We start from the raw sequence: 27,720 nt of genomic DNA on the forward strand, positions 1-27,720 counted from the left end.
GGAGGGAGGGGAGTCCTCTGCTTGCGGGAGGAGGCAGGTGGCGACGGCGTTCCCGTTGCAAAGCCACCGCGGAGCAGCCGCCGTCCCTTCCGCCTTTTCCTCCGGCGGAAAAGCGGAGGCGGCTTTCCAGAGGCCGCGGCTCCCTTAGCTGAGCCCGAGCGGCCTCTGAGCGGCGGCGAACCTCGCGGAGAGGGCTCCCCTTCGGCTCCGGCTCGCCCCTGCTCCGCCTCCACCATGTCTGTCGCTGGGGATGGCGGGGCGGGGACTCCCAAGGCGCTACCTTCGTCCGGACCCAAATCCCTGCAGGACATCTCGCACCCGCTGGCCGCCTCCAGCAGCGAGGAGCTCAGCGTGGAACTGACGCCCAGCCCGGATTTGCAACTGCCCCGCAGCATCGCCGACAAGGTTAGAGTGGCGAGAGCGTCTTTTTTTTTCTCCCCCAACCCCCTCCAGGGCCCTCCGGCTTGGGCTACTACGGGAAGACGCGGCCGCTTTCCTTGCCTTTCGGGGAAACGAGGATCGCCCAGCGACCCAGACGTGTGTGTGTGTGTGTGTGTTTGTGAGGGGGGGGTGGGTTGGTTTAGCTACTTTTTCTCTTGAGCCAAGATGGTGGGGATCCTGCTCTTGGATCAGCTCTTTGGCTGAGCTCCTGTTCTCCTCGTGGCAGTAGCCCCTTTGTCGGGTGGGGGGGGGGAGCGCAAGTTTCCGTGCAGATCGGTGGCCTTTTTTATTGGCAGGGCTTTGCTGGTTTAGGGGTCCTGCGAAAGCCGCCATGCGTGCTGTGAAACGTCAGTATGTTATACGTGTCGTGGGTTGGTTGGTGCAGAGCTCGGTTTCGCTGTCAAAAGTTTGCCCTGGTCTCATAGACCTGTGGAGTGTATTGTAAACATACTGGGTGGTGAAGCAATCTCTGTATCTGGGCCCTTTGAGGAGGCCAGTTTTGGTGACACTTAAAGGGTCACGTAAATAGTAGTTGTTTGTATTCATTTGTCTTATCTCGCCTGTTTTCAAGGGTAGCCCTTGCCTAATAGCTTCAAGAAGAGGTGTAACCGCATGGTTGATAAAAAAGATGTTTGATACACACTAGTTTTAAACTGAAGTCAAGTGAAGGTAGTAGCTGCTCATACCTCTCCCCACTTTGACTTTACTATGTGTGTTATAAGGAGAATTGGGTCTTTGCCGCCTCCTCCCTTCACCTGAATATTTACTACTTCTGTGCTTCTTTCACTGAGTAGTTGTGATGGAGCAATGGACTTGTTGCCCTTGTCTGCAACTGTTCCCCTTGCAACCTTTCTGTAAAGTTTTTGTGGATCTTAATCTTCTCTTTGCGTAACAGAACAGGAAGGATTGGGTTGACCACCAGCAACTGATGGTGAGATAATAAAGAGAATAAAAGCAGAAACTGTGCTGCTTAATAGCCTTCTTCCACTGGAGGAGAAGAGAATAAGCAGAGTAATTACCTTACTCCATGCACAAGCAGCTGCTACTCAGCTGGTTGCTTGAGCTGTCTCATCAGTGAAAGTCCATGTGAGGATGATGTCACTGCATCTTTGTCAAAACGGGGAAGAGACCAACAGGAGTGGCTGCAAATAGTAATCCGCTTTTTATTCCCCAGGTTGCCTAGAGAAGGTTGTAGGGATAACCATGTTTGTCTTTTTTCTCTCGGGCCCCATTGGTAGACTGCAGTAATATCTTGTGAATAGCTTGACCTAAAATATTAGAAAAGGCAAACAGCAATTGCACTGTCTAGTGTATTTTGTCTTTGGCTCAGTGTGTTGTGTTGATCTACATCTTTTACACCATGGTTTATTTTTATTCAAATTTATATGGCTGCCCATCTCACAGACTGACTATGGGCAATGTGCAACAATCCAACAAAAGAAATATAAAACAGTTAATCTAAATTCATTATTAAAAAAAACATTTAAAACAATAAAAACAGAACTGAGCAGGAAAGAATAATAGATGGCAGGATGTTAATAACAGTGGAGCTCCCTCATGAGTTCACCCATCCCCTGGGGTCCCCAGGCCTGCTGGGATAACTAAGTCCTTAGTTATGTTTTTTGAGACAATATAGACTGATGCTTTGCTAGCCACGCTCCTTTATCAGAACTGAACTGAAATCATATTTGGCAAAACAGAAACTCCTTTATAGATTGTCTGTGGAGCAGGATGCCTATAACAACAAGTAATACGGTAAGAATTAAGGGCTAAGATATACCATCATTCCTTCTCTGGTGGTTCTCCTAACTGTAAGAATATGTATGATATTATGGCAAACTTCCTTGACCTAATTTTCACAGTTGATGGCTGTTGCTTGAGAAATGATACCTGTATTGACTGATATGTTTTATTACAATTATTTCCAAGCTATTATTCAACATTTCAGTCTCCCAAAGTTGGTGATAATAAGAAAACAGCCTATAATTTGCAGCATAATAAAACCACAATGCTATACATAAACCATTAATTTAAAACAGGCCAGCTGTAATAAAATAAAATCTGATTCCAACATGTAACCAGCCAAACAGCTAATGAATTAATAACCTTAATTGTATTGGCAGTATTGTCAATAGGGATCATATGTGGATTGATGAACTAATGCTGCAACATTAGTGACTGTAACAAACAAACTGAATAAGAAATGGTTTTGTTTCATGTTTTGTTTTAAAATTTGGAAACCACAATTAAAAAAACCAGAAGATCCTTTCCAAATGGGTACATCCTTGAGTGTATGTTCAGGCCTTAAGGTCTTAATTGAGGTTATTGTACAGACAAGTTAATTACAGTAATCACAGAGCAGATGCATTATGTTAACAATTCTGCATGGTTTTTGCTGAGGTATCAAATAAGTTTGGCATGTGAACAGGCAACAGGTTCACATTCATTTTGCAAATGTGAAGCCAGAATTTGCCATTCCTCAAGAGCCAGCTTTGCAACTTTTGCTATAAACTAGTGTACCAAGCCTCTTATTCCTGGGGAAAGACTTTATCCATAGATCTACCTTCCAAATGGTCTGAATTAACTCAGTTGGAAACTGCAAGTGTGTAGTGTTGCTATCAAGGGGCATAATTCAAAGTTCTCTTTCCAGGCACCATTTGTTCAATATTTATTTATTTATTATTTTATATAATATAACCACAGTATGCAGCTATACAGGTAGTCCTGAAGTTTTGACCATTTGTTCAATGATGGTTTGAAGTTACAACACTGGTGAAAAAAAGTGACTTGTCATCTGTCCTTGAAGTTGTGACCATTGTACCACCCCCATGGTTATATCACAATTCGGGTGTTTGACAATTGACTTGTATTTACAATGGTTGCAGCATCCTTTGGCCTTGTGAGCCTGGATTGCAACCTTCCCAGCTGACTTTTGGCAAGCAAAGTCAGTACGGAAAACTGGATTGCATAATGAAAGTGTGATTCACTTAACATCTATGGTAAAATTGATAAAATCTGGTCACATGATGACATGCTTAAGGAACACATTGCTTAGGGACCAAAATTCTAGTTCCAGTTCATAAATCAAGGACTACCTGTAATCTTACTGATCTGGGGGGCTATTTTAGCAAATGTTCCTCTCTTTCTATTTAGATAATATTGCAACGTATAGACCAAATGTAAGAAAATATTTCTTTGCTAGAGTGGGAGAAAGAGCATGGTGTAAGTCTGCCTTTGTTATTCCCCTGTATGTTAAAAAACAACTATGGATATTGGAGGGGATGGTGTTTTCATCTGACCTCAGGAATTTACCTATACAAGAAGTTCTTGCTTAGCAACCAGAATCGAGACCAGCAGTTCTCTCACTAAGTGCTGCGGTCACTAACTGGAAAATCTTGACTATGACAGGGACTTAGTATCATTTGTCATTTGTGACTGCAGCTGGAGATTTTATTTTAAAGCAGGGGTGTCAAACTCAAGGCCCTCAAGTGCTTAGACCTGGCCCATGGGGCCACCCTGGAAACAGTGAAGGACTGGCCTGTGGTGTCTCTGCCAGCGAAAATGGAGCTCTTGAGGGCTGCAGGTGGCCCTCCCGAGCTCCATTTTTGCTGGCAGAGGGTTTCAGGATGCTGTCACAGCCAAAAACAGAGCTCGGGAGCCCTTTTTTGCTGGCAGAGTGCTCAGAACGCCACAGGCTCCCCCGACATAAGTGACATTGAGCTGGCCAGGCCCACCCCAGCCCCCTGAGGTCAAACACAACCCGGATGCGGCCCTCAATGAAATCGAGTTTGGCACCCCTGCTTTAAAGCACTCTTCAATACTTCTGCTTGTTGCAAGCCAGGATTGATAGCAAAGCTGTTTTTTATTTATACTGTCATAACTTTGAATAATTGCTAAATGAGATGGTTGGTAAGCAAGGACCACCTCTAATGTTGAAGACACGTGAGAAACTAGATAATGCCAAACCAGTACTTAGTAGCTCCAACCAACATAAGAGATTTTTAAAAACATAGTACTGGAAGTCCATATATTCCTCATCCTTTGTTTAGAGCTTGGAATTCCAAGAACCTTTAGATCAGACTTCCCCAGTGTAGAATGGAATAGAATAGGGATAAGGAATAGAAATAGAATACTTTATTTGGCCGAGTGTAGTTTGTCTCCAGTACAGAAGCTCTCTGTGTACATGCAAAGCAACAGAATAATAATCATAATCATAATACCAATAGGAGAGGGGAGTAAGAAGGATAATAAGGATAAACAATAATGCTACAGCCATACAGCTTGGGTAAATACACATAGACATTAGATAGCATTGTGAGAATTAGGAGCTCAGCAGAATGATGGTCTGAGGGAAAAAAAACACCTGTCCCTGTGTCTAATTGTTTTGGCCTGTGATGCCTTGTGGTCATCCTGAGGGGAGTTGAAACAGTTTATGCCCAGGATATGAGGGGTCTGCAGATATCTCTTCAGTCCTCCTTCTGACCCGAGCAATATACAGGTCTTCTATGGAAGGCAGATTGGTTGCAATGATTCTTTCTGCAGTCTTAACTATGTTCTTGTCCTGTTTGGTTGCTATACCAAGCCAAACAGTTATAGAAGTACATATGACAAGCTTAATAATTCCTCTGTAAAACTGTATCAATAGTTCCTGGAACAGTCTGAACTTCCTGACTGATGCAGGAAGAACATTTTTTTAAAAGTGCCTTTTAAATGAATGGTTCTAATGTTAAGTGTTCAAGTCCTGGGAGATTATAGAACCCCACAATTTAAAGGACTCTACTGCCGATACTGTGCTGTTGAATGTGGTAAGTGGTGGTAAAATAGAAGGGCTCTTCCTAAAATCCACTCTCAACTCTCCAGATTGTTACGGTTGCACCGTAGGGCAAGTTGTTCAACCTCCTGTCTATATGCTGATTCATCACCATCTCTAATGAGGCCAATGACTGTTGTATCATCTGCAAACTTCAGTACTTTAACAGAAGGATCCCTTGAAGTCCCATCTAGGTCCCATCTAGATTGGTTGAATGAGGGGATGCTTCTTTTTTTAAAAAAAAAAAATAGTTCACAGATTATATTGCATCAACATGCCTCACATAGGGGTGTACTTATCAAGACTAAGTTGAGAAGAACTATATCTCATCTGCTGCCAGAGTGAACATCAATACTGCTTGGCTTTTACAGTCTGATAATGTAGGTTGCTTTATCCTTTTTAGCCAATATCAATATGGAGAAAGTTAATTACAGTAACTGCAGTCTGATGCTGGATATTGTCCAGAGGTAAATCTATATATTTTAAGTCAACACAGATAATGATTTTTCCCTCCCTCTAAAATAAGTGTTGGTTTAGGTGATTACTAGCTTTCATTTACAGCTAATTTTGGAGAAGGAACTTGAAAGATTCAAAGTAGTGATAATACCTCAATATTTTAACAAGCTTATTAAGTATCACAGGATAACATGGAAACTATTAATTATTCTTGTCCTCTTTAGTTGTAAATTTGAGAATGTTGAATTGTTTCAGTTTAAAAAGAGTAGAAATGACTACATGAGAACTGACATCTTTTAGCTTATTCTTTTTTTAAAAAAAATAATTTTTATTAAACTGTGTTTTAAAAAAAACAAAAAAAGAATATTTTACAATTTTCTTACAAACTTACAAAGGAAATACAAGAAAAGGAGGAAACAGAATATTATATAGTGTGGGAGAAATGGTATGAATGGTTAGAGAATAAGGATAAAAGGCAAGAAAGAGTAAATGAGGAAGATATAGGAGTAGAAATGCAGTAACAAACGAGGAAACAGAACAGATGCAGATTGTAGGAATGAAATTGTGTACACTTATCTATATGTATATATGTAAATAAAGCAATATTAGAATTATATGTATAAAGAATAAATTGAAATAAGGGAGAAAAAAATGGATATGTAAGAAATGTTTACCGATGCGAAATTGTTGAAAAGAAATCTTTTAGCTTATTCTTATAGTTACTGGTTTTCAACCCCTCTTTAATCTTGCCTAGGTTCAGAAATGAAGGAGGGTTGAAAAATATTGGAAAGGAAAGCAGTGGGGAACATAGTTGCCAAGAAAACTGCCTGGTTATACCTATGTAGTTATCAGAAGTCAAGTTTAACTTGATGCCTTTACCTTCTGATATTGCTGAACCAATGCGGTTAGCAGGGGTTCAAATTTAGAAAATCCATAATCAAATTCCAATGTAGAAAAGCAGAATATTTAGCTCATGCTGTGATGTGTAGAAGTAGACATGTCTCAGATATTTGTCAAGTTGATATAAATACTTTTGAGAGAAATTGAAAGTTTCCATAATTTCAATAAAACATTTGATACAATAATTGACACATAACATTATAAACGTATTGCAACGATGACATAAAAATCTGTCCTGATTGACAAATATTCATTTTGCATAAACTATCTTGCAGAGATGAGAGAAGAGGAAGTCTGGGATGCTGTTTCTTCCTTGAATGACTCATTTGGGTCATTTGCAACTATTGGGATGTTCTCTGTCTCTCCGAGCTACCAACTTCTGCTTCTCCCACAAATACTCTGTTAAGATGATATTTTGCTAAGTTGTAGCTATTAGTGAGGTTTTATCTAGCAGCTGTGCAGTTTTTAGTTGCATGTAGTCTTTCTGCTTAAGGGAAGGCAGTGGTGGATTAATTGTGCTCTTTAGTCATTGGGTGTTAAAGCATAATTAAAGGTTAAGCCAAGAGATTGTATTATATTTCATGAAAAAGTGGACTCTCTGGAACAGTGCTGGCCTTTTGGGTTCAGTGTGTCAAAAATTCAGAAAACATCTAACTTGACTCTGCTAGTGTGTCACCCCTCCTCCTAAATAAAAGACAAATGATTCTTTACATATTCATTTATAATTCGACAAACATCTTGTTTACATGAATGCAAAAGTTGATTTCACACGATCACTAGATAATGTGCTTATTTTGGAGACTCTGGTTGCAGATATCCTGTGCGCTTGCACCTTCAAGACACGTGCAAACCATCACCCTGGGCAGCATTTTGAAGACAACTGAACTGTGTGACTGCCACATTTTTTTTTAATTTGATTTATATGCCGCCCTATCACATTTGCAAGTTACCCACCAATCACAATTCTCAAGGTGACAGGTTGCATGCTGATACAGATAGTGAGAATCCATTTTAAGCTCTGACTGGTGCAGGGTCACATATTTTTTGTGTTTTTGTTCAATATCTTTAGTAACTCAGAATAATTGTTGTCAGGTGTTGGTGAATGGTGTGTCACTCAAAACTTTGTGGCATATCACCTTCGACATGCATGTCATAGGTTCGCTCTCAGTACTCTAGAAACATTCAGCTTGGCATAGGATTATTGTCCAGTGGTTTATTTGTATACCTGTAGCACTGGCACAGAATTGGCAATGTTATCAAACAAAACTTGAACAAATAGGACTTCAAATAGGAATGTGGTGCTTGAATATTCTTCACATATTCTTCATTCAGAGAGAAAGTTACTATCCCTCTTTTGTTTTTTCCCATCTTCTCTGAGGAAAAAGGAGAGTTGATCTGATTTCCCACTGGACTTTTTCGAGAATTGCAACAAGGTACTGCTGATATTGTCTCTGGACATTCTCCTTGCAGAAGAGAAACATGGCTACAGAGACTGATTTTGGCCTGAAGTGGAAAAATGACATTGCTCTTTTCTACTTCTGTGGAGGAAAAGAAGACTGGCTTCTTTTCCATGAGCATGGGAAATGTTATTTTTTTGGAAGCACAACCTAGTTGGGGAAGGAGTGTTCACATCTGGTGCATTTATAACATTCTGCTTGAAGACAAAATGCACTGAGAGCAACCTGCCCTTTGATAATACATTCTAACAGTAGTTACAAAGCCTGAAGTTAGAATGTGCAGGTAAAGACCATTTCATATTTAAGGTTGAGATGTTTCTTGATATCTAAGAAATACTGCGTATGCCAAGCACAATGATACTAGACCTTGTGTAGTAAGAAGATGGGTCAACCACTGGTTAAATAAAATGATACAGGAAATTCACATTGCATCACAATCTTTCTTACTAATGAAAGGTCCTTATTCCAAAGAAGATTGCACTGCCACATAGTTTCTGCTGTTTCTTGAGAAATGAGTTACATTGTTCAACAAACCAGATAACCTCTCTGGTAATTTATATAATGTAGAGATGAGCCAGAACAAAAATCTATGTGTATAGAGAATGCGTACAGGAGTTACATAAAAACAAGTGTATTTGTAGGTGCAATTCAAATGTGATGGAAATTGTGACGTATTCTGATTGCTTAAGAGCTGTGGTTGCACAGTGGGTTAGAATGCAGTATTGGAGGCTAATTCTACCGACTGCCGACTGATTGCAATTCGGGTCTCACCACCAGCAGTTCGGCAGTTTGATTCTGACTGGCTCAAAGTTGCCTCAGCCTTTCATCCCAGTAAAATGAGGACCCAGATTGTTGGGGGCAATATGCTGACTCTGTAAATCGCTTAGAGAGGGACTGTAAAGCACTGTAAAGCACTGACGCAGTGTTTAAGTGCTATTGCTATTTCTATTAATGCAGAAGCCAGACAGTCATTCATGATCTTTTTAGCATTCTTTATGTATGTAAAGACGTGTATATTTATAAAGAGTGAAATTGGTGGTTTCTTTCATAGCACAGTTAACATTTATTTTTTTAAGTAGAAGATTCTAAAAGTATTAAATCAGCGATGCAGATGTTTGGTGGAAAGTGACTGTAATCACATTAATGCTGTTGGATACTGGATACTAGTTATACTGAGATCGTGGATACAAGGCCTCAGTATAACTAGAAGACCAGAATTGTTTCTAGCTTTTCTTCCATTGCTAATTATCTTTCTCTGGTAACCTCCTTTAACAGAATCAACAAACCAGCTAGCATGGAAGAAACCAGCCCATCTAGAATGCTCTTTCCTTTGCCTGTCCATAGGTGTTCAGTCCTCTTTAGCTTTTCTTTACCTATATGGAGAGAATATTAACCAGATTAGCTGCCCACTTTTTACATGGCAAATAGAAAATAAGGTTAGAAAGGTGCATAAATAACTTAAAGTAGTTCAGAAAACCTGACAAAATAGAAAATGTTACTTCAGTGTAATTGTCTAGAATATTAGTAATGTTACCTCAGGAAGGGGATATTTTTATTAGCAAAGATATTCCTTATTCCAAAGAACCAGGAAATATTCTAAAAGAAAAATCAGCCTTGTAATGCATATTGCAGTACAGGTAGTCCCCGACTTAAAACAGTTCATTTAGTGACATTGAGAAAAGTGTCTTAGGATCATTTTTCACACTTACAACCGTTGCAGCATCTCCAGGGTCACGTGATCAAAATTCAGATGCCAAGCATCTGAATTTGGCATATTTATGACAGTTGCAGTGTCCCAGGCTCCTGTGATCACCTTTTACAACCTTCTGACAATCAAAATTAATTTGATTATTCACAGATTCACTTAGCAACTATGTTAGTAACAGCTCCAGTGATTCGCTTAACAACAGTGGCAAGAAAGATTGTAAAATGGGACAAAACTCACTTAATAATTGTCTCGCTTAGCAACAGAAAATTTGGGTACAATTGTGGTTCTAAGTCGAAGACTACCGGTCTCTTATTCAGGTGAGACATTCCACGTTGTCTTCTGGGATACTTATTACAGTACCGTATTTTCCGGCGTATAAGACGACTGGGCGTATAAGACGACCCCTGACTTTTCCTGTTAAAATATAGGGTTTGGGCTATACTCGCCATATAAGACTGCCCCTCTTCCAACGCACACCAAATAAAAATTAAAAAACATCAACTGGCTCACCCACAATGTAAAAACAGCTGTGCTAGACCCAAAATGGCCCCTGCAACAAGCAGGAACCTCACACAGCCACAAAAAGCCCCCAAAAAAACTACTTTCACACTTTACACACACACAACACAACACAACACAACTGGCTCACCCACAATGTAAAAGCAGCTGTGCTAGACCCAAAATGGCCCCTGCAACAAGCAGGAACCTCACACAGCCACAAAAAGCCCAAAAAACCAACTTTCACACTTTACACACACAAAATTCCACATACAGCTTTGTGAGATTTTGTGTGTTTGTGTAGTTAGAGTGAAACACTACAGAAACACACTAAATCTCAGAAAGCTGCACAAATATTACTTTATTTTATTTTATTTTTATTTTTATATGAAAGCTAAATTTAAAACTTCCTAAGCTTTAAATGGCTAGGTCTAAAAAAGAAGAACTAAAAAAAACCCCAATTGACTATTTTTTTTAAAGCTCCCAAAGGGGAAAAAAACTTACCCAATAGAACAGGAATCTCCAACCTTGGCAACTTTAAGACTTGTAGACTTCAACTCCCAGAATTCCTCAGCCAGCTTTGTTTTGCTGGCTGAGGAATTCTGGGAGTTGAAGTCCACAACTCCTGCCTGCATGATTGCAGGCAGGGAGTGGCTTGCTGATGGAATGGATTCAGGCAAGCGAAGCAAGGCAAGCGTTGCGATTAGCAGCTAAGGTAAGCAAGCTGGAGGGGGAAAACTTTTTCTTTTACAGGGCTCTGGGCTCTGGCGATCCCAGCTGAGTTGCCTGATTAGCAGGCAACGCAGCTGGGATCGTCAGAGCTTGGATCGATGGCTCTGGCGATCCCAGCTGCGTTGCCTGATCGGCAGGCAACTCAGCTGGGATCGTCAGAGCTTGCAGAGCCACGTAAAAAGAAAAAAGTTTTTTCCTTTAACATGGCTCTGGCATCCCAGCTGAGTTGCCTGATTAGCAAGCAAAGCTGGGATCGTCAGAGCTTCGATCGCCAGAGCCATTTAAGGCTCGTCAGAGTCTTTTGGTTACAGGAGCCTGGTTACAGGAGAACGACACCCGGCGTATAAGACGACCCCCGACTTTTGAGAAGATTTTCATGTGTTAAAAAGTCGTCTTATACGCCGGAAAATACGGTATTCTTTTCCAAGAAATCGGCAACATTTCATTCCTATCACACAAACTTGCTTCTTATTTGGCTACCATTGAAGTCCATACCTCATAGCACTGCTAAAAGCTTTAGTTCTCTTTGGGCGGTATTTTCATGAATTGTTTTTAATTCACAAGGAACCCTTTCCCTCATCTTAATTCATGGGTAGCTACTTTTGTCTTGAAGTCCTCTTAGCTTTTATCATTCTGCAGATCTTGAAATTTTTCTAAGCCGGTTAATGCTTTTTCTGTAGCAACAATTCTGTACAGTAGCATTTGGAGAATGAGTTCAATATCATCATTTAAGATATACTTTATATGTAGTGCAGTATCTGGATTTCATCTTTGTAATATAAGCAGACTGTAAGTATCATGATAGGCTTCTTTTCTGCCAATTGTTTGCTTTATCTCATCTGCTCCCATGAGCCTCTGTGGTTTAAAAACTGACAATTATGCAAAATTGACAGTAACATGTAATTTCTGATGAGTAAGATTTACTTTCAATTTATTTCCATAATAAAGAAGCAACTAAAAATGTAGAATTGTCTTTGCTTTTTATTTCAAACTATTCGTATCCGTATGCAATTCTGCAATTTGCACTAGGAGATGGAAAAACAAAACAAAATGTTATGAATTAAGAACTCCACTGGTTCTTTTAAAAATGCCAGGGCTGTAGGCTAAACTGGGAAGTGGAAAAAAATAATCACAGAAGAAAACAGTGCAAACCACTAATGTATCACTGCCCGAAAAGCTACGTGTTTGACTTCATTAAAATCTCAGGAGTTAAGCATCACTTATTTTACCTTTGTGTACAGACAGTGCTTTCTGAAACTAAAAGATAATTTTTAAATTGTCAGAAGAAAAATAAACAGAATCAAAGACCATGGTGGTAAAAAACTCATGAGTTTTGAGAACAGAACATTCCATTTTCTCTTAGGACCATGCCAAACCGCTTCCACACCATGCTGTTGTGGGCATGGTTCAGACTTAAAAGGATTAAATTTTGGAAGCCATCGAAGTGCCTTTAAAATAGTATCCAAAGGCGGCTCAGCTTGGTCTGGAGGGGGGAATGAAACATTCCAGAGTTCTATGGAAAATTATTTTCTTGAACTGGTGAATTTTACATATCTCTGCAAAAGATCATAAATATTCCTTCCTTATGCCAGTGGTATTGATTTACCAATCTCAGAATTTCCAGAGGCGTAGAACTGGGCATAAGAAGGATCCTCAAATGCTGGAAGCAGCCAGAAAAAGAATTCTTAGCCAGTAGGCAACCATGAAGATAGAAAGCATTGTCTTTTGCAGAGGCAGCTGCAGAAAGAGCCCTTCCAGCTTCTTCTGGAGGACTTGGAGGAGGTAAAATAAATTGGCTTAGAAGGGAATTCCTTAGCTGAAGGTTTTGGCTGTAATCCATTTCACTAAAGTTATTAGGGAAATATTGGCATTAGTAATTGAACTCTATCTAAAGACTAGAGAAACAAAATATAAATAAGCACATATATGACAGAACAGAATGGAGGAAACTAGCAAACAATCATTTAGTAAGATTTGAAAGATAACTTTTTAGGTTAGCAAGAGGGAACAGTGGATTGGAGAAGAATCTTCAGTTTTATTCTGCTTTTAGTAAAGATAATGTTTGCTTACATTACAACACTGAGATAAGAATCACAAGATAACATAAAGCACTGAACATGTGAAGGTCTATATAAAATCTGTATAAATGCTAAATATTTTTTATCAGATTATACTAATATTCTTTACAATAGAATATTCATTAGTATTCAGTGTGTGGCGCTCTCTGGTGGTTCATCTCTCTGGCTTGAACCTCAGGAACTGATTTTTGTCCCTCTTTCCCACACGTGATCGTTGTGTCTTCCTTCAGGATCTCAGTTTGCCCAACGGTACTCCTGCAGATACTTCTAGTCCCGCCTCTTCCTCCTCACTTCTTAATAGACTACAACTGGATGATGACTTGGATGGGGAGATGAGGGACCTCTTTGTCACTGTTGATGATCCCAAGAAACATGTCTGTACGATGGAGACTTACATCACTTATCGGGTCACAACTAAGGTACCACAAGATAATTTGCTCTATTCAGAAATATTGCTTTTATTAAAAACAACTTTATTTCAGATTCCTTGAAATGCAAAGTAGCATTGGGATTCACATGCATTCTCAAAGTTTGTTTCCTCTTGTCCTAAGAGTATTTGTCAAATTGTCAAGTCAGAGTTGATTGCATTCTTCATGTAGAAGAATGTAAAAGAACGTGCGTATTGGAAGCACGCAAGAGCCCCTTGCAGTACATATTGTTTCCTTTACTTGGTTAAGATCAGTGGTGGGATTCAAAAATGTTTACTACCTGTCCTGTGGGCATGGCTTGATGGGCATGGCATGGCTTGGGCATGGCAGGGGAAGGATACTGTAAAATCTCCATTCCTACCCCACTCCAGGGGAAGGTTACTGCAAAATCCCCATTTCGTCCTGATCAGCTGGGACTCGGGAGGCAGAGAATAGATGGGGGCGGAGCCAGTCAGTTATCGGTTCTCTGAACTACTCAAAATTTCCTCTACCGGTTCTCCAGAACTGGCCAGAACCTGCTGAATACCACCTCTGGTTAAGATCTAAAATATTTTTCATTTCTAATTGGTGTTGGTTACATGTTTTGAACATCAATAACGGAAAGGTTTCTACCCAGTTTCAAATAAGACTGAAAATCTTGGCCCTAACCCAGAGGTGAAATCCAGCAGGTTCTGACAGGTTCTGGAGAACTGGTAGCGGAAATTTTGAGTAGTTCGGAGAACCAGCAAATACCACCTCTGGCTGGCCCCAGAGTGGGGTTGGAATGGAGATTTTGCAATATCCTTCCCCCAGGAGTGGGGAGGGAATGGGGATTTTGCAGTATCCTTCCCCTGGAATGGGATAGGAATGGAGATTTTGCAGTATCCTTCCCCTGCCATGCCCACCAAGCCTCACCATGCCCACCAAGCCATGCCCACAGAATCGGTAAAAAAAATTTGAATTTCACCACTGCCCTAACCCATTGTGGCTATATGAAAAGTAAAATAAAACACTATCCTGGAAAAAAACACTTTTATATCACATCCAAGTAAACAGCATCAGTATGTTTGTGCAGCCAGGAGTTGAGCTTAACTCAAAAAAGACATTTGTGAATTGCTTGTATCTATGGAAGAGACAACAATTTGATTTTAGATTTGTTACAGAAAGAAATTACTTTTAATATCAAAAGGGTAGAACTTTGCATAAATGTTGTAGAGAGAGAGATTGCATAAATATTGGAAATAATCTGGCATTTGCCCACAAATTTGCTCTTGCAGAAATTAAAACTTTTCTCTCTGAAGACTTTTTTCTTCTGTCTTTTGTGCATATAATGATAGGACCATAACACGTTATTCCAGATACAACCTGAAAAACTATCACAACATTGTATCTTTGCCTAAGTTTCCTAAGACGGGAAGATTCATAATTTGTTTAATTTTCTCTTGCTGTTTGAGTGACTCAGCTTGTGAAATGCTGCATGGTTTGCAAAAGGAATTAAACAAGAATTTTGAGCATTCAGAAATAATGTATTTTATTTAAGAAATGCAGAACATTAGTTTTCATACACTAGACTTTCTTGTTCTCTTACCACTTGATGTTTATTCTTTCATTTCAGACCACTCGAGCTGAGTTTGATTTGCCAGAATATTCAATGCGCCGAAGATACCAGGATTTTGATTGGCTCAGGAATAAACTGGAGGAATCTCAGCCGACTCATCTCATTCCTGTAAATACTAAGTCAGAGCCACAAGCACATTAGTCTTTTTTAAACAGTGTTCATCTCCTGTTATAGGTGCACAGTGGCTTGAGAGGTTGGAATGCTGGGCAGGAGGTTAGCACACCCGCATTCAAGACCCAAGAGCTGCCGTGAGGTGAGGTTGAGCTCTCCTCCTTTACTCCAGCTCCTGCCGGGGACATGAAAGGAGCCCCCAACTGGGCGTCTCCCGGATAACGGTGACATCACTGGCTAATCCTTTCACCTCAGGTGCTTCTGACACAAGCGCAGAACAAAAAACAAAAAAACCCACAAACCATCCCGTTATTGGTCCAGGCAGTCCCTGAGAATTGGACGCAATTTGAATGGAAGGAGAAAAATGGATTCAGGATATATCAAGATGTTAATTCTGCGCTGAACAATTTTCTGTTGAACTAAGTTACCTTGATATTATGGTTCAAAGTTTTAATTTTATAAAATTAGATGTATAGTTTCCTAATAATTGATTTAGATTTAAATTCAAGTGTCTCATTGGACTTCTTGAAGCTGCCTATTTTTATGAATAAATAACAAACGTTCCTTGGACTGGAAACAGTCTTTGCTTCTTGTTGATGTACTATTCCATTTTACGTGCTCATTTTCAAATCGTATTATCTAATAGCACTCCCTTTTTTATAAAGTGGGTTACTGGATAAATATGTCTATTAAATTGACTTTATCTGCTGGGATCTTTGAGATTTTTAACATGCACTTTAATTCATCTTCTACTTCCTGTCTTTGCCACTACCAAGTGAGATTTAAAATGCATGTTTGGAGAATACTAGTGGCAAAATTGTTGTCCCCATAAACATAAATATTAATATTCAAAAATGGAAAGTAATTTGCGGTTATGTGATTTTATGGTGTTAGCACTGCAGTCTTAACTATATTTTATTGTTAACTTGGAGATTGCAATGATAAGCTGGCAACTAAAGCAGGCCACAATGACTGAGTTTTAGCTTCTCTTACTGCTCTGCAGGGAACAGAGTGTACTTAAAACAACCCAGATGTCTTTGAGATAAAGCAGAAGGACAAGGCAGGTTGGAGGGGGGTGGGAAGTATTGCATGGTTAACTGGCCTGAGAGTCAGGCCAGAAAAATCCAAAGAAGATACAAAGCCTGTGACTTACTGGGTTAGGAACAAGAAAAAAACTCATCTGCTACAGAATAGGTGTAACCTGAACATCAAGGAGAGATGTCAGGTTCCAAGGTAGATTTTAATTCTCCCACAGTTATCTAAATATTAATGCAAAAATTACTGTACACGCACACATATACATATATGCATCCACACATAAGTATGAATCTTGCTTCCTGTAACTTACTTTCTCTCCTCCTCAGCCTCTTCCAGAAAAATTTGTGGTCAAAGGTGTGGTTGATCGTTTTTCAGAAGAATTCGTTGAAACGAGGAGAAAGGCCTTGGATAAATTCTTAAAAAGGATTGCGGATCATCCAGTACTTTCTTTCAATGAACATTTTCATGTATTTCTTACAGCCAAAGTAAGTGCATTGAATCCACACAGATTTTCAGATTTTCAAAACTTGTAATTAGAGATGCAAGTTCTAAGAACCTGCTTAGACTATGAACATTTTCTTGCAGCAGCATAAATATATGTTTCTTTAATCCATTAGCTAACTCTTTTGTTAAATGCTAGCTTTAGATTCTGGTAGGTGTTGGGTATTGTCTTTTAGTGTACAGCTTGTAGTGTTTAGAACAATAAAATAAACCCAGCTGATTTTTTTCAGTAGCCAAGAACATCCTTCTTTTCTTCAAACAGTTACTTCACTGCTTTAAAATAGTCACTTAGATATTACTAAGGATTTTCTACTTTTTAAAAGCACTCATGTAGTCCACAATTTAACCATAGCAAATTCAGTGGTACGAACATGACTGTTTCTTGCTCAGACAGTTGTATGAGAGTGAATAGGCCTGGCCTAACTCCCATCTTTTAAATTTTTTAAATTTTTTAATTTGTGATTTTATAAATTGGGTGTTTTAATCTGTGTTTCGGCCGAAATATTTAATAATTTTAAGGGATTTTTTTAATATTTGTATTATCTGTATTTTATCTTGGCTGTTCACCGCCCTGAGTCCTTCGGGAGTAGGGCGGTATAGAAATTTGATTAATAAATAAATAAATAAATAAATAAATAGTTTCAGCAAAGCTGTAAATTTATTAATCATTCTATCGATACCAGGATCTTAATGCTTACAAAAAACAAGGAATGGCTTTGCTTACCAAGATGGGAGAATCTGTAAAATATGTCACAGGAAGCTATAAATTAAGAAGTCGACCGTTGGAGTTTGCTGCCATGGGTGAATATCTAGATACGTTTTCTCTGAAGCTAGGAACTATTGATAGAATAGCACAGCGGATAATCAAAGAGGAAGTGGGTAAGTAGGACTTATAGCTTCCCTTGTAACTCCCATTTTGTTATTTTTGTTTTCAAAAAACAAATCGTGAAATATGCATGCATTCTTCTTGTCTTGGATGTAGATTTGTTATGCTGCAGAAGTAGCTCTGCAAAAATTTTTTGGAAATGTTGGGCATGTTTTTAAAATCACTAAATTCTTATATATCTCTTCTCCTTATTTTGCTTCTTACAATACTGTTCTTCGTAGTTTTCCCAAGTGTAAATAGTTTCTTATTTGCCTCATGCCTTGCCAAATATGAATATTCCACTCAAAGTTGGATTTGAATTTATTTTTTTTTTTAAAAAAGTCTCATAATCTTGAAACACTGAATTTTCTGTCCCTCATTTTGATCTGCTGCAGAATATTTAGTGGAACTACGAGAATACGGTCCCGTTTATTCAACCTGGAGTGCACTAGAGACAGAGGTGTCTGAACCTCTTGAAGGTGTATCAGCCTGCATTGGAAACTGTTGCACAGCTCTTGAGGAATTGAGCGAAGACATGACTGAAGACTTCCTGCCTGTTTTACGAGAATATATCCTGTATTCAGATTCCATGAAGGTAATGTGGACTTGCAAGACAGATGTCTGTACATGCCTTGAGTAGCTATCCAAATCCTTTCTTCAAAGGAAAGGTAACTCTTTGGCCCATCCCTTGAAATTTTACACATGTTAATTTAAAAAACCTCCACTTTAGCATCCCTGAAACTATTCTATGTGTTTCTGCCCCCAGAATAAAGTAAAGGTAAAGGTTCCTCTCTCACATACGTTCTAGTTGTTCCTGACTCTACGGGCGGTGCTCATCTCTGTTTCAAACCTGAAGAGCCAGCGCTGTCCGAAGACGTCTCCGTGGTCATATGGCCAGCATGACTAAACAGCAAAGGTGCATGGAACGCTGTTACCTTCCCACCAAAGGTGGTCCCTATTTTTCTACTTGCATTTTTTTACGTGCTTTCGAACTGCTAGGTTGGCACAAGCTGGAACAAGCAACGGGAGCTCACCCCGTGGCACTAGGGATTTGAACCGCCAAACTGCCGACCTTTCGATTGACAAGCTCAGCGTCTTAGCCACTGAGCCACCAGGTCCCTAGCACCCCCAGATTACTAACTGACAAAACAATGAATGCACACTTTTATGGCTGGTATAGATGTAAACTGGCTTTGGATTAATAATAATTCTATCGTCAGAACTATTTTCAGAAATATGTTCTTTTCTAGAACAAATTTCCTTTCCTCTGTTACTTAATGTGATTTGCTCTCAGTTTAGTGGTGTTTATAGTTACTGAGGTTTATTTGAAACCTTGGGCCTGGAATGTAATTTATGGTTTTATTCTTCAAATCCCGGAGTAGTTCAGTACCAGTCATGCTAAAAATTGGGTAGGGAGGGGTTGATAGTTTGTCAACAAACTCCATATGAGGACAGAGGATTATTACCCCTACTTCCCTACAAAGGTCTAGCATATCTATTCCATGTGGTATCTCTTATAACAGTGATTCACACGCGGCATAGACATTTTGCAATGTATAATGTGTTTTTTTATCTTAAAATCCCTGTCTTCAATATATATATATATATATACATGTGGGCTGTTGTCATCAGAATAGAGAGTTAAAATCTTGCCCGCAGGATTTTGCTGCATATCTATCCTATATTTAGATTTCATGGCTAACCACAATACAGGCAATCTCTGTCAGCCTGTTTTCCTCGACCTTAAATTTATTTTAATGTTATTTGCATGTACCAAGAGGTTGTAGTCTACATGACACATGAGGATTTGCTGTTTAAATGTAATCCAATTGTGTGTTTCTGGTGTATGACTTACGATATGTACGTTGTGGGAATTACAAGAGGGCCAGGTTGTGTGGTCTTCATGCTGACTGCTATTGCATTTTTTTTAAAAAGCAGAGCAATAAGAACTCTTGGGATGAGGCAGAACAACTGGGCAGAGTTAGTACAAACTGTCCCCAATGGAATGTTTGGACCATTAGGTAAGGAGTTAGTTTTTAAATGTTAATATTGTTCGTGCTAGAGTAGTTTAAAATACATTTGAAATACTCTCAATGGACAAATGCTCTGTTATCCTTGCTCTGTCTTGAGAAATTCCACCGCTTTGTGTGGTGTTTCAGAGAGCTGCAATTTTTCCAGTCTTAATTGTTTAAAGAAAAAAAAAGTTGACATGTCTTTTATCAATAAAATACAGATTAATACAGGGGTGGGCAATTAATTTTCCCAAACTGGGACTTTGTGCAGGGTCGAACCAATAGACTGAATTTAATTCTGCTGCCACCTCATGTTGAGGGAAGAGAGAGGAGGGAGCCTTGCCTTGGCCTGGCCACCATTCTTTTACCACAGGTGCAGAAAAGCTTTCTCTCACCAGCCAAGTAAAGGAGTGTACTTGGCTTCCTTTCCCTCCCCCTGTGGCCCACTTATTTACATTTTATTTTCTAACTTCTGATTGACCTCATGTGGGCCAGACAGGAACAATCAAAGGGAATGTGGCCCCAGGAGCTGTAAAATGCCCAGATCTGGCAGAAAATATATATATTGTCATTCAAACTCAAAAGGAATACCCTGTTTCCCCGAAAATAAGACCTCCCCAGATAATAAGCCCAATCGGGCTTTGGAGCACATGCGCTAAAATAACCCTCCCTGAAAATAAGCCCTCCCCGAAAATATTTAAATGCATGCGCAGCCAGTTCCCGCCATTTCCTCTGGTTAGGGTTAGGGAGACAGAGCTGGAAATCAGGTAGGATGGCAAGAGGAGCCCCATCTTGCTCCATGTGCCCCAAAATAATAAGACCTCCCTGAAAATAGGGCCAAGTGCTTATTTCAGGGTTCAAAAAAATATAAGACAGGGTCTTATTTTTGGGGAAACATGGTAGCTAGCATTCTAAGACTTCTTTTTTTTAAAGGGAGCTAGTTAATGATACAGGACATCTTTTGCATGCTGGATACCCCTGGCACCTTTTTTTTTTTTTTTTAATTTAGTGAGAAAGTCTTACAAGAACACTGGAAGCTGCTGATGCTACTACTGGGTTACTACATGGTCACATACAGTAATTTAACCTGAATGATTTTTGTATTTATAGATAGTTGGTTAACCATTTGTTCAGTAGCCATTCAAAGTTATGATGGCGCTGAATAAATGATAATTATGCCTGGTCTTTGAAGTTATGGTCGTTGCAACACTCCCACAATCACTTGATCAAAATTCTGGCACTTGGCTGCATGTCAGGACTTACGACTGCCGAGGGCTTCAATTCTCCCCCACCACACACATACACACTTTTTGAACACTGGCCACTTCTGCCAGCCCCAAAAGAGCAGGAATGGGGGTAGATAGTCAAGAGAATTGAAGAGGATGCAGTTCTTTTATCTTACTGTGGCTTGGAGCTAGGAGGGACCAAGCTGGGATGGTGACAGATGGGACCAGGATTACGGTCACTAAGTGAAGTGATCACATGAGGTCATGCCTTTTACAATTGCATCACTTAGTAATGGAAATTCTGGTTCCAATTACTCATTTGTCAGCTGAGGAGTACCTGTACTATGACAATACCAGTAGCTGAAAATCCTTAGCCTAAACTGAGGTCTAACTTAATTCTGTCTAAGCTGATTTTTTTCAACTCTGCAATCTGTCTTGCCAAATATATATTTGTAAAAAGGCCTCAAAATACCATTTTAAGATGTAAATCCAGTGGGGAACTATGGCCCTTTTGTGACTTGTGGACTTCAACTCCCAGAATTCTTGAGCCAGCATGGACATGGCTCAGGGATTCTGGGAGTTGAAGTTCACAAGTCATAAAAGGGCCGTAGTTCCCCACCTCTGATGTAAATGAGGAAGATAGATGTAAATAAAGGAAATATATTTTTTTGAGTGTGCATTTACTGGCTTTGCACCCATCATAACTTGCTAGTCATTTTTCAATCTGATTTCCTTAGGTGGGTAAACCGAAGATGGACGTGTTGAGGAAATGTGAGGCATTTAGATTGTTAATTATTGTTGGTGGGAGGCAGTATTAGAGATGATATGATCTTTCCACTAATGGGATAAGTGGTTGGGTTAAACCTTATTGATACATTGATCTGAACACATCAGGCTGAAATGGCGAGGGAGATCGAGCTGTGGATGATGTATCTGTTCTCTGTATTTTTTGTCCTTCGTCAACCTTCAGTCTTAGACTTGGTCCGCTTAAGTCCCAGGTGTCAAACTCTCCGCTTCACATTGCCATCACATGACATTTTGTGACATTTTCCCCATTTGCAGAGCTGGGGTGGGCATGGCCTGCGCGTGACGCATCCGGCCTGCGGGCTGCCAGTTTGACACCCCTGACTTAAGTGATGAAGGTTGTAGTTTTTGCTCATATATTGCTGAAGTCAAGAAGCACTGAGAGCCGAAGAATATATAGATGAATGGATGAATGAATAAATAAATAAAATATGGATGCAAAAGAAAAAGAGTTGTATGGTTATTAACAATAGCAAACAAATAAGGGAGTCTTTGTTTTAAAAACCCCTAACTGGTGGGGAGGTTGACAGATGTTATCTTTTGAAGGACCCTACCCTCCTCTCTCTCCCTCCTTTTGTAAAGTAAACATCTCTGTTTTTTCAAACTGCATTCTAAAATGTGAAAAAAGGAGAAACCTACATTAATTATCCGTATTTTATAGATAAATCAGAATCCTGAATCAAAGACTGCCAACTTCGTAGGACCCCTGGATGAATTTTGAGAAATTAGGAGTGAAGGGCCAGCATAGCACATGGTTGTATGCAATAGTGGGTTTCAAATCCTGTTACTACTGGTTTGCTAGTGGCACGTGCACACTCCTGCACCAGTTTGCCCGAACTGGGGGCGAACCAGTAGAAAACCACCACTGGTTGTATGGTACAAAACCAGGACAGGTAGCTCTGTCCACCTATCAGTTTAGATTTTAGCCTATGTAAAAACACCATTAAGGTCATTCAAGACTTTGTGACATTACTTTTCTGCTGTTAACCACACCTTTTGTTTCTCAAAACTGTATTGAACTACATAGAACAGATGTGACGTGTTGTAAAATAAAATAAAATAAGGTAATGTAATCTTTTTTCCCTCCTCCTCCTCACAACCTTGCAGGTAGCCCTCAACTTACAACCACAATTGAGTCCAAAATTTCCATTGCTAAGCAAGACAGTTAAGTGAGCTTTGCCCCATTTTACAACATCTCTTGCCATAGTTGTTAGTAACACTGCATTACTGCAGTTGTTAAGTTAGGAACACATTGTAACAAAGTGAATGTGGTTTTCCCATTGACTTTGCTTCTGAGAAGATCACAAAAGATGAAACAGATGACCCTGGGACACTGCAATTGTCATAAATACATGCCCTGAGGAACGCGGTGGCTCAGTGGCTAAGATGCTGAGCTTGTTGATTGAAAGGTCGGCAGTTCAGTGTTTCAAATCCCTAGTGCCGCGTAACGGGGTGAGGTCCCGTTACTTGTCCCAGCTTCTGCCAACCTAGCAGTTCGAAAGCACATAAAAAATGCAAGTAGAAAAATAGGGACCACCTTTGGTGGGAAGGTAACAGCGTTCCATGCACCTTTGGCATTTAGTCATGCCGGCCACATGACCACGGAGACGTCGTCAGACAACGCTGGCTCTTTGGCTTTGAAACAGATGAACACCGCCCCCTAGAGTCGGGAACGACTAGCACATATGTGCGAGGGGAACCTTTACATGCCAGTTGCCAAGCATCTGAATTTTGATCACGTGACCATGGGGATGCAGCAATGGTCATATGAAAAAGGTCATGTCCTTTTTCTCAGTACCATTGTAACTTTGATCACAAAATGAAGGCTTGTAAGTCAAGCCCTGTATTATTTTCCTGAACCATGGTGGTTTCAAATGGATTATGCTTGTCATTGCTGTACAGAATATGGGTTCTAGAAAAATCGAAGCTTTCCTGTATATAAAAAGACACCATTGATTTTTTACAGTTAATTAAATTAATTAATTGCAGTGCCTCTTTCTCACTTCTCCCCTCTTAGAATGTGCTGAAGAAAAGAGATCAAGTTCAAGCAGAATATGAAGCCAAACTAGAAGTTGTGGCCCTAAAAAGAGAAGACCGTCCCAAGGTTTGCTATGGGGGAAAAGCTTTTAAATAGAATGTGGGGGGTCTGTTCAATTGTTTATTTTACTGAAGCTTTCTAATATCATCTTCTATTCTTTGAGGAGTAGCATCTTATTTCGATTCAATACCAACACCTATTGAACTGAGGCTAGGATGTGGGTCAGTTTTGTGAAAGAAGTTATTTTGAAAATAAGCAAGAGTTCTTATGAAATATAGTATCTCAACTCTAATTATAATTAGCATTATCTGATCTGATGATAAAATTGTGTCTTGATAGGTGAATAGAAGCTTTTATGCACACAAATAGTTGATATATTCTGGGTCATGAAGTACAGGAGATGAGGAATTATTGGTTTCATTTCTAGACATAATATCACATCTCCTTCAGTTTATTCTCAATAAGTGTTCTGAGTTTGCTTTGTTGCTATTCGTTCTTGCTCAAGAACCTACAGGATTAAAAAAAATCAGTACTATTTTGTGGAAGGATTATTAATTACTTGCCTTGGGAATAAGCTTCACTGGATTTAATTTACCAAATTCTGTGTACAGTAGCTTGAAAATCTCTCCCAGGATAACATCCAGTAGTAACTCCATTTTGTTCTCTGAACAATCTCACGTTGAAAGAAATATTTACGGGCCAGATGTGTCACGTGCAGGCCACACCCACCCCAGCTCCACCAATGGGAAAAAATGTGGCGGAGCATCACATTATGGCAACTTGACATGGCGAGTTTGACACCCGTGTAGTAGACTGTATGAGTAGAACTTTATGAACTCTGCAGCAGACATTAATTATGTCAGGGTATGAAAGAATTATCAGCTGTAAACTGAGCTGTAAGCTGATGGGAAGCTGGAAGCTGATGCAACAGAATGAGGCAGCAGAGTTACTGCCACTTTAAGAAGCTGGGCCAGAAGCAGCCTTTATAAAAGGAAGCCATTAGAGGGTGTTCCTTCTTCCTCAAGTTTTTTTCTCAAGTCTTCTCATCCTGCATTATACTTCTTGTTCTCTCTGTGTATTATTGCTTGTCCGTGTATCTAGCTGTAAAGGTATTTAACCACGTATGTGTCTGTATAGTTCACTGTATATGGGTATTTATGGCCTTCTGCCACCAATAGCCTCCCACCGGCCAGTGCACTCCCACAGAGAGGGACTCCTCAGGGTGCCGTCGGCCAGACAATGTCGGGTGGTGACCCCCAGGGGGAGGCCCTTCTCTGTGACAGCACCTGTCCTCTGGAACGACCTGCCCTCGGAGATACATAGGATCCCAGATCTCTGTGCTTTTTGCCATGCCCTTAAAACTTTCTTATTTCATCAAGCCAGGCTGGCTTAACACACACACACCCTTAGATATTTTTAATTGTAAATTGATTTTAGTTGGGGTGTTTTAAACTTATTGGGCCAAAATTTTGTTTAATTCTTTTTAAAATTTTAAATTTTGTATGTGATGTTTTTATTCTTGGCTGTTCACCGCCCTGAGTCCTGTGGGAGAAGGGCGGTATAAAAATCTAATAAAATAAAAAAATAAAATAAATAATATATAAAATCACTGTTATATCTAAAAAGCTCTAAGTGCTGTGTACTGTTATAGCTCCTGGGTTTATCTAATAATACTAGTTACACTGCCTAAACTTTGACAAATTAAATTTGCTGTGAGAGATTGGAAGGTATTTCTGATTCTTCTCAGTGAGAGGCATCTTTTGACATCTAAAAAGCTTTCAGAACTTATTTCCACAGCATTGCTTCCTTTTTGGTTTTCAGATGCCCACAGAGGTTGAAAAGTGTCAAGACCGGGTAGAATGTTTCAATGCTGACCTGAAGGCTGACATGGACAGATGGCAGAACAACAAGCGGCAAGATTTTAGGCAGCTGCTCATGGGAATGGCAGATAAAAACATCCAATATTATGAGAAGGTAATGCTCTGAATTTGCCACTAAATGCAGGAAAGCAATTGAATGTAATTTACTGGTTAATTTGCTCACGCCAGTTGAGTACAAAGCTGATCCAATAAGATTTAGAATTGCTCTCTTTTTCTTCCTGGATGCACTAATCTTGTTAAAGCTTTAGTAGTTTTATATTCCCACTGACGAGGCTGAATCCGGTCCTCAGAGATAGAGCAGGGAATTACACTTGTAGTTTGCCAGTAAGTGACAGCCATAGCATAGGTTAACTTTGCATATCATGGGCTGGATTGGCTGCAAATTCTGGGAAATGTCCTTCCAACACATTTGGAAGTCATCAGGTTATAGAGAACTGACTACCAAAGGCTATTTGCAAGGCCACTATTAAATCTGTTCTGGGTAGGACCTTGCAGAAGTTACATGTTAACACTGGTCAAAAAGACACCCGTGTATGTTAAAATGATTGAGATCTGCCAGTCAGTATTGGCATTGCGGGGCTGATGAATCCATTCCCCCTTCCCCCTTTTCAGAAAGTTTTTAAGTTTCCTTGAAGAATTTCACAGCTGAAATATTTTAGCATGCTGTTGCTTCTGTAAAGGTTTAAAATTGCAGAGATAATTTAGGAGTCAAGCAGCTGGAATAGATGTCGTTGAACCTAAATAAAGTCCAGTGCTATTAAGTAGGATCTTAAAAGTATCAAAACTTTCAGAGCAATAGTGCTACTACCAAATAACCCAGATAGTATTGGAAATGCAAACAAGTACATTAGTGTAAAGTTGTAAATTATGTGAAACCATATGTGGGTAAGTAATTTTTTACCCTGTAAATAAGGCTTATAGATCTTTTTAACTTGTCAGGACTTCTTTAAACAGGGGCTTTTTGCCATATACTTATGATAGATTTTTTGGCTCTCTTTAATATCATCTTATACTGATTTATTACAAAACAAATAAATATTCTATATTTCCCATGCTCCTTCCCACAGTGTCTCTTCCACATAACTCCTTTGTTCCTTTTTGCCTTTGTGTTTGTTCGCTCTGGCCAAGCTCCCACCTATCATGGTGCTAAAATGTTTTATGAATCTTTTTGAATTTTCAATTTCAATTGACAGAATATCACCCAAAATGTGATCTGTCCTCCTCACAAGTCTATATAACTATATAAAGAAAACCCAATTAAACAAATGAATCAAAAATTTACTTGTTCTACGATTTATTGAGGAAAATGATCTGAAGCTACAGATTTGTGTGTGGCAAAAGTATGTGAACCTTTGATAGGTGGGAAATCTTGAAAATATAAGCTCCAGTGCAGCTGGAAGGTGCTAGATTTGGAAAGGATATGAGATATCTCACATAAAGGAAGACTATCTCCAAGGTGTATATGGTGTTCTTTAATAGATAAAATGGTGGTTAACATAAAATTGTGCCTTTGCAGCTGCTGTGTTGGAAATGCAGATATTGATAACATTGTTTAATCCACAAATTGTGTTATTTAGGGCCACTTAAGTTTTAAATGACATTATTATAGACCATTCTATGACTACTTGATTTAAAATGGCATTGTTAATTAATTGTTGTATTGTATCTGTTTCTTTGATTCAAATAGTGCCTTACGGCGTGGGAGTCTATTATACCACTGTTGCAAGATAAGACTGAGACCAAATAAGCTGCAGCTTTTTTTTGAATTTCTTCCCTGCACCACGGACATTCACCCAATGCCCAATCACTACCACTAATTATACTGAAGATTTACTATACACCTTGATGTAAGTTTTTTTTTTCTCTCCTGGAGGAACACCAAGTGTGCTAATTCTGAACTGTACATTTTTTGCCACTTTTTAACCAAACCACCTTGAACATTCTTACTCTGTGAACTTTGGATGATGGAAGTTAAAACAAGAGCACTTTTTTTCTCTTGGACCACTTTATATTAAATGAAATTGATGAATGGAACACTAAAATCATAATAAAAATAAAGACTCTTAAATGCAAGGTGCCAACTTGCCCTTCCTTTTTGTTATCGGTCAGGATAAGGTATGTTGATCGTGAAACAAAAGCA

The 27,720-nt window shown here is 39.4% G+C and overlaps 1 protein-coding gene across 1 annotated transcript; it reads left to right on the top strand.

Moving 5' to 3' along the window:
• The first annotated feature begins 50 nt into the window (after positions 1-50).
• SNX30 (sorting nexin family member 30) lies at positions 51-27,653 on the top strand. The gene is made up of 9 exons (XM_070935499.1): positions 51-405; positions 13,311-13,499; positions 15,103-15,213; positions 16,581-16,739; positions 17,439-17,634; positions 18,016-18,215; positions 23,680-23,766; positions 25,522-25,674; positions 27,268-27,653. Exons 1-9 carry the CDS (start codon positions 235-237, stop codon positions 27,325-27,327), a joined length of 1,326 nt encoding a protein of 441 aa, XP_070791600.1. The 5' UTR covers positions 51-234; the 3' UTR covers positions 27,328-27,653.
• The last annotated feature ends 67 nt before the right edge of the window (positions 27,654-27,720 follow it).

The sequence above is a fragment of the Pituophis catenifer genome, unplaced genomic scaffold (assembly GCF_029215685.1).
Source record: "Pituophis catenifer annectens isolate HBS135680 unplaced genomic scaffold, rPitCat1.0.hap2 SCAF_2, whole genome shotgun sequence".
Lineage (NCBI taxonomy): Eukaryota > Metazoa > Chordata > Lepidosauria > Squamata > Colubridae > Pituophis > Pituophis catenifer.

Coding starts and splice junctions, on each gene's coding strand:
- SNX30 (XM_070935499.1), top strand. CDS start 235: ATGTCTGTCGCTGGGGATGGCGGGGCGGGGACTCCCAAGGCGCTACCT. Junction 13,500..15,102: donor CTTATCGGGTCACAACTAAG/GTACCACAAGAT, acceptor CTTTCATTTCAG/ACCACTCGAGCTGAGTTTGA. Junction 17,635..18,015: donor GATAATCAAAGAGGAAGTGG/GTAAGTAGGACT, acceptor GATCTGCTGCAG/AATATTTAGTGGAACTACGA.